Source organism: Solanum tuberosum, unplaced genomic scaffold (genome assembly GCF_000226075.1).
Source record: "Solanum tuberosum cultivar DM 1-3 516 R44 unplaced genomic scaffold, SolTub_3.0 scf00103, whole genome shotgun sequence".
Lineage (NCBI taxonomy): Eukaryota > Viridiplantae > Streptophyta > Magnoliopsida > Solanales > Solanaceae > Solanum > Solanum tuberosum.
This window is the reverse complement of record NW_006239027.1, coordinates 391,755-403,385: the sequence shown is the minus strand read 5'-3', so window position 1 is coordinate 403,385 and position 11,631 is coordinate 391,755. Positions and strand designations below refer to the sequence as shown.

Here is an 11,631-nt window from a genome sequence, read left to right as displayed (position 1 = left end):
CACGACAAGACAATAATGTAACTTTACAAAAGCTCATAAAATAGAAATAGTAATAACAAACATAAAAAGAACTATACATATGTAACACAAAGAGAAATAAAGAGGAATATGATTCTTACTATATGTTTTGACGATTTGTATAATGTAAAGTTGTGAACTCAAAGTCACAGTGAAGTATGAATTGATGGCTAAATGACAAAGACATAACTATTAAGATATTGAGATTAATATTTATTAATATGTATGTATATGTAAAAGTATTAAATTACTATAGTCTTAACTCTTAATGGGTTATCGGTTTACCCAATAACCCAATATTGAAAACCAATACCGAATCGATAACCCGATATTTTTTTTTATAAAACCATTAAGGAACCGTTAACCCAATAACCCAATAGCAATAAACCAATAACACTTTTTTCGGTTCGGTTTATCGGTCGATTCGGTTTTTGCACACCCCTACACACGACTAGCTACAATTTAGTTGTAACATTAGGCATTTCTAGGAGATCACCTGCACAGTTTCTCTCTCATCATCCCACAATTAAGAGCAAGTTTTTCTTCATTTGCTCTGTTAAATCGCGACTCCTCCAAAATAGGGTAACAATTTGGTAGTTTTTGATTAGTTTTTCTTGTATAAGTGCATTTGTTTCATTGATTTTGCTTCTATTTTAATCTCAGACATTGTTAGGGGTGGTAATTGACCAAATTGGATCAAATTTGGGTGAATCATAATGGGTCAAGAGACTCAAGATAACAAACGGATCAAGACGGAATCCAAACTGAATTTGATTAGCTCAAAATGGATTGGGCCAAAACGGGCTCTGATAATGAGTCAAGACCCAACCCAACTCAATTTTTTGCTAAGTTTAATTATTTTATTTGTTCTCTTAAAATATTTTAGTATATAATAACATTATTGATAAAAATAAAAATATTTTATAGATACACCGTTTTATATAAAAAGAATTCATACTACTGCAAAACTTCCAACTTTTTCATGGTCCGCTAAAATAAAAAAATGGTGATCAAACAGGTGAAATTTAAACGCCTTAACGTATGGAGCCATTTATGTTTGAAGAATTTAAAATTTATATATAAACACTAAAAAAAACTCTTATATATATATATCGTATAAATTTTTTGTCAAGAAAATTCGAATGAATATACCCTAGCCCCTTCTAGATCCGCCCTTATATAAAAGTGGTTAAAATGTAGGAATTTTGTGTCTATGATACCAATCAAATGATATCTCTTGGTGTTTTTTATATCTCTTATATATAAAAATAACGATTTTTTATAAAAAAAACAGGTCATAAAATCAGAAAAGAGAGTTTGTAAGTGACTTACGAAATCGAGTTTAACTATTCAGAGGTATTACATGTCACATGCATAAAATAATTAAGTGGACAGATCAAAATAAATTTTCCCTAACTAAATATACGTGCCAATTTCTCTAAATAAATAACCACATTAATTTTTATTTTTTTTCTCCTCAATTTATGTGATACTCACTTTTTTTAGGTTATCCCGAAAAAAAAATCTTTTCATAATTAGATACTCCACTAGTCCTATATTAATTGTCCACTTTACTATAAATAATTATTATCCTTAAAATTAATCTTTTATTTTTATTTTTGTGAATATAATCAAGTTTGTAAAGCTTGAGAAAAATTTCTTAAAAGGTAAATTAGTAAAAATCATTGTTTTAATTTATGATTTTTTATTACAAGAAAAATGAACAATTAATATAAAATAAGGAAGATATATTTTAACTCTGAATTTTAATAAAATAATTTATAATCACATAAATATCTAAGATTTGCCTTACATATATCACATTTCAATTTCCTTTTCATTTTTAAAAATATTTTATGTCAAATTAAATTGTGTCACGTAAATTGATATGGACAAAACGATGTAACTAAGGAACCTCAATAATTAATTGCCCCCACCCACCCACTCCACGTCACCCCACGCACCACTCCACTCCATATTACATTTCTGTAAAATTTAATTACAGAAGAAAACCTCTCCCTCTTCTCCAGTTCCTCTTTCACTCCGGTGGTGATAAATTTGAAGACTTCAAAATCATACAAATTTGTGCTCAGCAGCTGAAGGATAACGTGTGAGCAAAAGGGTATTTGATTTTTTTTTTTTTTTTTTTTGGTTTTTTANTTTTTTTTTTTTTTTTTTTGGATGTTTACAGTATCTGTAATAATTTTAGTTCTTGATAAGCTTAAAATTTGTTTCCTTGTTCAGTTTAAAAATCAAATCTTTCTCAGTTGGGTGTTGTTAATTTGTGTAATAAAAGCTCTATCTTCCTTTTTGTACTTTTTTTGTTGAAGATTTTGGTTTTCTTGGGATTTGGGAATGTAGAAAAAGCCCTATTTTCCTTTCTTTTTTTTTTTTTTTCTTTTTTTTTTTTTTTCTTTTTTTTTTTTTTTCTTTTTTTTTTTTTGCTGTTTTTTAGATGCTGGTTTTACTGCATGACATTTCTTATGAGTTGAGGAGCTATCGAAAACCAACTCTCAAACCCCATAAACAAAGTTAGGAGTAAGATCTTGTGTACATGGTATCCTTTCTAGACTTCACCTTGTGGGATTAGGAGGGGTATGCTGTTGTTTTGTAGAAAAAGCTGCTTAATTTGGTTGGTGTAAGCTATGTTGCTGGGAATCCTATGTTACGTTGCTCGGATCCTCCAAAAGTTCTGTTTTTTGGGAGGATTTGACACTAACTTTTTTTGGAGGGTATGAGCAACATAGGATGTAAGCATTTTTTATGCTTAATTTGGTTGATGTAAAGTTGTAAACTATGTTGCTTGGAATCCTAAGTTGCTCTGATCCTCCAAAAGTGTTTGTTTTTTGGGAGGATTCGACATTAAAGGGTCCGAGTGACATAGGATGTAAGCATTTTTTATGTTTCATTTGGTTGATGTAAGCTATGTTGCTCGGATCCTCCAAAAGTTTTTGGTTTTTGGGAGGATTCAACACTTGACATTTGTGGAGGGTACATGCAAAATAGGATGTAAGCATTTTTACTTAATTTGGTTGATGTAAACTATGTTGCTGGGAATTCTACGTTGCTCGGATTCTCCAAAAGTTTTTTTTTTTTTGGGAGGATTGAACACTGACATTTTTGGACGGTACAAGCAACATAGGATGTAAGCATTTTTTATGCTTAATTCGGTTGATGTAAGCTATGTTGCTGGGAATCCTACGTTGCTCGGATCCTCCAAAAGTTTTTGTTTCTTTAGGAGGATTCAACACTAGCATTTAGGATGTAAGCAATTTTTTATTTGTTTGAAATTTGTCCTTGATATGGATTGCTTAAAATGTTTTCCTATGTAAATAAAATAGCTCTGTTATGGTTTTAAGTCGGTTTTCACCCAACTATTACTTGCACTAAACATGTAAACCCAGTCAAGCAATTTGCTACTTGTGATTTTCACTGATCACTACATACCTATAACCAACCAAGCAATAAAAAGAACTTAGAAGATGGCTTTTCCTTGATAAAATTTTTTTCCATAGAGAAGACCGTAATAGGGTTATATGCATTCTCATTACGAGAAAGGGTCATTGTTGTTGTACATGCTATAAACATGGTTTTAATTCTTAAAGATTTTCTGGGACTTGTGATTTGTGTGTGTCCAGTGGAGAGTGGGATATAGTTGTGTGAGTAAGCAGAGTAATATTAGTGGGTTCATGAACTCAATACTTTCAACGCGGAGCATTAAATTCACCAAAGTTGCAACAAATAGTAGATATGAACTCATAACTTTAAATATCCAATGACCCTGTAAGTATAAATCTTGGACTTGCCTTTGTAAGTAGGTTTTTTTGTAGGAAAAGTCTCTTTTGTCAGAGGAAACTAGATCTACAGTTGGAGTTGTACCATCAGTTAAGAGTGTTAGTGAGTATAAGGATCATAGAAATATTGTCCCTCCAACTTATAAAAATCATGTTGAGGTGAACATATTAATGTAGATGTTAGGCATGATAGGATTTTACTTTCCAAGCAAGCTATGGTGACACAAGTTGTGAGAATACTTTTCAAATTTTAGAGTTAAAGTTACTAGTTTGGTGTCAAATCTAGCTAAAGCTGGAAACGGCTACTGAGCTGATTTTTTTAGTGAATCCTGCCAAGTATTTGATAATGATTTTTTCCTTCTCTTGTAGCTGTAGATGTTAGAGTATCAAGCTTATTACCAGTAAAGACAATGTGATTCTTTTGTTTCCGTGTTTTAGTTTTCCCTTTTGATCTATATATCTTAGTAATTTCTAGATTCTTGAAGTGTTGATGAAAGGGGTTCTTGCTGTATATTCAAGAATGATATTAGGAGAATGATGAGTGATTTCAGTTAGAATGCAGCCATACTTTTTATCTTACTGTTATGGCGTGATGATTGATAATGTGAATAACTGTTATGTGATATTTACTCTGTCCAGATAGTTTTGCCATTCTTTACCTTAGTATTATTGTGTATTTCATGCAGGTTCTTACTGGAAATTATTGCTGAATCATGCTTCCTAAGGACAAGAAACGTGGTTCTCGAGCTCTAGCTCCTGATATTCTTAGCAATCTTCCCGATAATATAATAGATGCCATTGTTATGCGTTTGCCTTTACGAGATGCTGTGAGGACAAGCATCTTATCTAAGACGTGGAGGTATAATTGGTGTAGATTACCAGTGTGGACGATTGATCAGGCACTTTGGGATATGACGAATAACGCAATATCCCCTACAACTAGATTTACAAACATTATCTACCACCTATTGACCCTCCATGTCGGACCGATTTCTAAGTTTACCCTCTCCATTGCCACTCTGGGGAACTGTCCAAAGATTGACAACTTGATATATTTCCTCTCTAGAAATGGCATTCAACACCTTGTTCTTCAATTCCCAAGGGGTAACCTATACAAAGTGCCTTCTTCATTATTCACATGTTCGCAAATAAGCCATCTGAGTCTCCAAAATTGTTTGATAATGTTTCCACCTGCTTTCAAAGGATTTGAAAAACTAGTTAGCCTGGAACTTTGTGATGTCACAATTCCTTCCAAATTTATTGGAAGTTTAATCTCTTGTTGCCCGTTGCTCGAGCATTTGGTGCTGCATTCAACTATCACGAATCACATTCAAATTAGAGCTCCCAAGTTGAGATCCTTTGACTTCACTGGCAAGCTAATATTTCTTTCTTTAGAAGGTGTCCCTCTTCTTGAGAAACTTTCACTTGTAGATACTGGATATTCTGGGAAGGCAGGAAAATGTGGTATCGCCAAGTTTCTCGAGTCTTTTCCTGCTCTCAAGCATCTCCACTTGGATTATTTTAGTGTCCGGGTAAATGTTTCCTTCGTGACTTCATTGTAGTGCATTTTCATGCATGTTTTTTTTGGGGGGGGCGGGGGATTTGAATCATCCTAACTTTTGTGTTGTCTTTTTCAGTTCTTTGCAGGTGAAGTACCAAAACTGCTCCCTTTTGCTCTTAACTCTCTTAAACGTCTTCACCTATCCGAGTTTTCTCTAGATGAACTAGATGTGGCTTCGTGTGCTCTTTACTTGATAAAAAGCTTCCCCTTTTTACAAGAAATCGAAATTGAGGTTCTACTTTCTTCTTTCTCTTACGTATGTTCTTTCTGTTTATAATTGTTTTCTAACCTCATAATCCGTTTATCCTCCAATTTAGTTGAGTGAAAGGGCTTTTGTTATTTCGTAGGTGTATGATGATTGGGTTGAACCTGCGGGGGGTGATGTTACCAGTGAGATTCTAGAGAAAGTTAAAAGCTTATCGAATGTGACATTGAATCACCTCAGAGTTGTTGAGTTTGCTGGTATTACAGGCACAGATCCTGAAATGCAACTTATCAAGCTTCTCTTAGCCAAGTCTCCGAAGCTCGCTAGAATGCTAATCAAGCCTGGTGTAGGAGATGATACTCCTAAATCAAGAATTGAGGTACTCGCAGAGATAACACAATTTCGACGAGCATCACCCAGAGCAGAAGTTGTGTACAAACTTGCATAGAGTACTTCCAGATTACATTCCTGCTCAACTTAACTTATCTTTTTTGCAAGACCATGGACCATGTTCTGTTAAATAGTCTTTTAGATCTCTGACTATCCTTGTTGTTGCGCGATACTGGTTGACATTGGGGTTTCCAGTTACAATCCCCTTTAAATACTCTGGTTGATATTTAAGTCTCTTGTGTATAATTACATGTTTTTGCTATTTACATAATTTTCACAATGACTTAGACAAAGCAGATGGGGGATCAACAAGAAGTCTGTCCGAGCCAACTTTCACGCACTTTGTTGATTCCACCTGGTGCTTGCTACGTACTACCAACTAGTACCCGTAAAGCTCACCAATCACCATGGCTTACAGATGGAAAGAAATTGATTTTGACGTTTTGATGTCTTTGCTGTGATTTGAGCACAGGCTAGCATCCGATTCATTGACCAACACCAAACAACCTCTCTAAGTATACATCATTTACAATCATTTAGGTTTTTAACTTCCAAAATTTTCTTAGCCATAGATCACGGTGTTATAAACGTAAAGTGTAGATGGACAAGACAAAATCTGGATGGTACTTCTGTAACTTTATAGACAACCTCTGCTTTAGGTAATGCCCGCGGAAAATTTTGTTAGCTCTGTGAGGAACTTAGTCTTGTTTCATGAGAGTCTTGCCAGCATGCTTACAGACTTGGCTAGTAGAAGCTTAATCAGCATCCTTTCAGGCTTCGTGTGTCTGAGAAGCCTTAAACTTGATGAGATACAAGAGCATGAATGTCACAGATAGCAGATACCAAATCTCACTTCATTGATCATTCAACATCTATTCATCATAGATACAGAAACTTAATGCTGATTTACATTGTAGTCAACTTCTGCTTTAGGTGATGCCCTTGGATATTTTGTTATCTCTGCGAGTACCTCTAGTCTTGTTTCAGCAGATTGATCTCCTATTTCAGGCTGAATTAGCATTCTCACAAGCACCGGAGACTCAGATGACTTATTCGTGAACATGTAAAAAATGAAGAAGGCAATTTGTTTGGTTTATCCTTGGGGAATTTAAGAACAAGATGTTGAAAAGACAAGTTTAGATAGAACTTGTTCAATTTTATAGACAACTTCTGCTTTAGGTAATGCTCGCGGAAATTTTTGTTAGCTCTGTGAGCAACTCGAGTCTTGTTTCATGAGATTCTTTTGACTACCATCCTTACAAACATTAGAGACTTGGCTAATAGAAGCTTAATCACCGTCTTTCAGGCTTTGTGCCTGTTGACCGCTCTGAGGAGATTTATGGCTCATCTGAGATGCCTTAAATTTCATGAGATTCAAGTGCATGAATCTCATCGATAACAGATCAACATCACAGAGACTTACCAAGACTTACAGAGTTAAGATAGTATATGGAAATAACTATGTGAACTGTGACACCTAACTAAATATAATCAAAATACTCAGTTAACTGGAACAAATGTTTTAGCACAAAAAAACAGGAAAGATTTCATAAAACCAAATTCAGATACCAAATCTAACTACATTGATCATTCAAGATGAGACATCAAAAAAAACTAACAAGATAAACTTCTGTTTTCGAAACACATCCATCATCTTCGCTTACAAAAACTTGTACCAATATGAGGGTCTTCTGGTAAAGGACTAGAGATCAAACACCGCTGTTATAGTCAACTTCTGCTTTAGGTGATGCCCTCGGAAACTTTGTTATCTCTGTAAGTACCTTAAGTCTTGTTTCAGCAGATCCATTTTCAATGTCCGGCTGGATTAGCATTCTCACAAGCATTGGAGACTTAGCTAACAGAAGCTTGACAAGCTCCATTTCAGTCTTTTTGCCTGTAATACCTTCAAACTTAACAGACCTGAGGTGATTCAATGTCACATCTGAGAAACTTGAAGGAATTTCATTAACAACATCATCGGGAACAGGAAAAAGCAATTTGTTCAATGCCACATACTCAATCTACAAAAGATTGAGAAAAATCATTACTACAGTCTACATAACGTAAATTGAAGATATAATTAATGAGATTGAACATAAGCAAGTAGTCACCATAAATAAAAAATGAAACTAAATGTCATTAGCACCTTTATTTGAATATCTTGCAGATATGGGGAGCTTCTTATCAAGCAAAGAGCAGGCGAAAACTCAACTAATTCATCCAAACAAATGTTGGATAGGTAAAGACATTTAAGACAATTAAGAGGAGAGGAAAGCTTTGCTGCTATGTCATCTGATCCTGCAGCCAAGACCTAAGAAGAAAACAGTGAAAATCAGGAACACTCAAAGCCCACACAATAGTATGTCTATGAAAGTGCATTAGATGCAATATTTACCGGGAGACTACCACAATCCAAGTGTAGATGCTCGAGAGCAGGACAAAACTCAAAATACTTAAAAAGATATTTTCCTCCCTTCACAACAGGTGATGTATTCACAAGTGAAAGTTTCACAAGAAAAGGTGCTTTCCCTAAGGAAAGTATACGTATATCGCCTGTGAAGTCAAAGGATTTCAACTTAGGAGCATCAATTTGAATGTGGTCCAAAATACTTGAGATTTGCAGCACCAACCTCTCGAGCAACAGGTTATGAGAGATTAAATTTTCAAGTATTTCGGAGGAAATTGTGACTTCATACAATTCAAGGCTAACTAACACACTAAATCCTTTGAAGGTAGGTGGAGGCTGAACTGAACAATAACGGAGACTCAAATGTCTCATTTGCGAACATGTGAAAAAAGAAGAAGGCAATATGTATGGTTTATCCTTCGGGAACTGAAGAACAAGATGTTGAATACCATTTCTCGAGAGGAACAATACAAGGTTGTCAATTTTAGAGTAATTTCCAAGATTAGCAATATCAGAGAGGATAAACTTTGTAATTGGTCCGACATGAAGTACCAAAAGGTGGTAGATTATGTCTGTAAACCTAGTTACAAAGGGTATTGATTGATTTGTTGAATCCCAAAGTGTTTGATCAAGCGTCAACTCTGGAAGTCTGCACCAATTATATCTCCATTTCTTCGATAAGATACTTGTCCTCACAGCATCTCGTAAGGGCACACGAATCAGAATTTCATCAAGTACATTCTCAGGAAGGTTTCTAAGTACATCAGGAGGTAAAGTAGCACTACAGAGTATTTTGTCCTTAGGAAGCATCATATATATGACAATATTCTCTCAAATAAGAACCTGTAGACGATAAACAAGGATAGAAAAGTGAGGTATCTCCAAAATTATTATTCATATAAAGTCAAACTTACAAGAGAAAGTGCAAGTGAAATTGTCACATAAATTAGGATGGAGGGAGAAACTCATATTATAGTTTAGTAAAATACACACTAATAAAAGATTGTTACATCACATAATTCCAAGCTGATTAACCTATCAAATCCTTTAAAGGGAACTGGTGAAGGAAGTATTAAACAATTTTCGAGAGTCAGATGCCTCAGGTAATTCCCACGGAAACTCGAGTCTTGTTTCATGAGATTCTTTCGTGAGCTCGACTACCATCCTTTATAAGCATGGTTTCAGGCTTTGTTGAAAGAAACCTTACCACCTAAACGAGAACCAAGTTCTTGTTTGTTTGGCTAGATAACAACGTGACACAATAAAATAGATTTTATCGTGGAAACCTTCCTCTCTCAAGGAAGGGAAAAACCACACTATGATTTTATTAACTTCAAGAACATTTCAAGATTACAACTCAACAATCAAAAGGAACTAACTCTAGTTCCTTTACTCTTCAACGATTAACTATAATCGAAGACTCTACACTCCAAGAAATCAAACCCACTTCTTATTACTATTCTCTCACACTTCCTCTCAAACTCTATTCTCCAAGAAGTCAAACCCAATTCTTGTTACAATTCTCTCAAACTCTCTTCAAGAAGTTAAACCCACTTCTTGTTACTCAATCTAGGTATTATTACAACTCAATAATAAACCTAGAATAAATCAACAAAGACTAATAACCCTAGACTTTAATTGATCAGACTTCAACATTCAATAATTTAGACTCGAACACAACTCATGAACCTAGTTCTAGTGTTGTTGTGACGAAGCCTTGCAGTTTTGCTCCAATGGCTATTTGATAAGAATCGTGTCACCAGAATAAACAAGAAAATAATGTGGAAGCGAAATTATAGAGATAAAAGACAAAAATTGAAAGATATGTGAAATTCAAAAATAAAACCCCCAATTTCAAGATAAAGTGCTAAGAACCCTAATTAATCTTAGTATTCAAAATTAGCGGATTAAGACTAATTATGATACTAATAGAGTCAATTCAAGAACTTAAATCAAAAGTGATCTAGACCCCTGTTACGAAGAAATTAGAGACAACAATTAGTATAAGACTAATCACCTTTTTTAATTTACGATTAGAAACCAAAGATATCAAATTAAGAATTAATCTTACCTCTTAAAGAATCGTTCTTATAAGGTTGTAAAATAAATCTATAGTCACCACACACTAAGGTGTAAAAAAGAGAAACTTCTCAAATAATATTAATCATGTTTGTTCTTAAAATAATAAAATCAGCCCCTATATATAGGGAAAACCTATCCTAAATAGAATGAGATTCAAATCCTACTTTTATGAAAATAATAACTAGGAAATTTTAAACTAGGAAAAGTTAAATTAGGAAACTTTAAACTAGGAAAACTTTAAACTAGGAAACTTTTAAACTTGGAAACTTTTAAACCTGGAACTTTTGACTTTAAGCGTTCAGCTTTTTGGACTCTTTTATTGGGCTTCGTGTGGCCCTATCTTCTTTCTTTTAGGCTTGAATTTGGATACTTCTTTCGTGATAAAGAAGTACTCTTGATTTTTCATTGAAGCCCGTCAACTTTGGTACAAGTAGGCTGACATGGATGCTATCACTATTGCTCTCAAGATGATGACTTTCCGTGAATATGCAATAGGTATCGCTTTGACTTTATTGAAAAATTCTCTCAATTTGTGTTTATGCAAAACGACTTTTTCGTTTTTTTTGTATGAACCTTTTATAGAATTTGTTTTGCCTTTATCAACTTCTACAAGGAAATATATTTGTTTCCCTAGAAAACTAATCCTTTTCCTTATTGAACTTGTCTGCCTGTTTCCTTTTCTGCCTAGGACTTGTTTATATTTACTTCTTTCCTTCTTCGACTTGAATTGCTATTTCTTTATTGAGATAAGTTTCAAAAACACACCTAAACTATACCTATTTTTTGAGTTTCATACCTAAACTATTGAGAGTGTGAGTTTCATACCTAAACTATCACTTATTAGATTGAGAAACACACCTCTCTCTTTTATACCACTCTCACCATGGTGTGTGTAATACACTCTCTCTTTTATTTTAAAAAATTGTCACATCACACTCCACATGGACAAAACATTTCACTTCGACAAAAATTAAATAAATTATTAGTATTAGTTAAAATTAAAGATTAAAATTATTATCCAAAAATAATAATATTTTTTTTATAAAATAAAAAAGTAAAATATTTTTCTTACCCCACTCCATCACTTCCTCTCCCTCCACAACCTCGCATCGAAAATATTTTTTACTTGCCGCCGCAAGACATTTTTAAATTTTTTACTTATTTATGCTATATT

At 33.9% G+C, this 11,631-nt stretch overlaps 2 protein-coding genes across 2 annotated transcripts; one reads left to right on the top strand and one right to left on the bottom strand.

The window, feature by feature from the left end:
* Positions 1–1,996: 1,996 nt before the first annotated feature.
* Positions 1,997–6,214, top strand: LOC102600690 (F-box/FBD/LRR-repeat protein At1g13570-like). Its single transcript, XM_006348552.2, has 4 exons — positions 1,997–2,140; positions 4,499–5,344; positions 5,450–5,605; positions 5,721–6,214. The coding sequence occupies exons 2-4, from the start codon at positions 4,526–4,528 to the stop codon at positions 6,024–6,026; spliced, it is 1,281 nt and encodes a 426-aa protein (XP_006348614.1). The 5' UTR covers positions 1,997–2,140; positions 4,499–4,525; the 3' UTR covers positions 6,027–6,214.
* Positions 6,215–7,677: 1,463 nt separating this feature from the next.
* On the bottom strand, positions 7,678–9,188 carry LOC102596430 (F-box/FBD/LRR-repeat protein At1g13570-like). Its single transcript, XM_006348717.1, has 3 exons — positions 8,364–9,188; positions 8,115–8,279; positions 7,678–7,989 (listed from the first exon to the last, which is right to left on the bottom strand). The coding sequence occupies exons 1-3, from the start codon at positions 9,186–9,188 to the stop codon at positions 7,678–7,680; spliced, it is 1,302 nt and encodes a 433-aa protein (XP_006348779.1).
* Between the last annotated feature and the right edge of the window lie 2,443 nt (positions 9,189–11,631).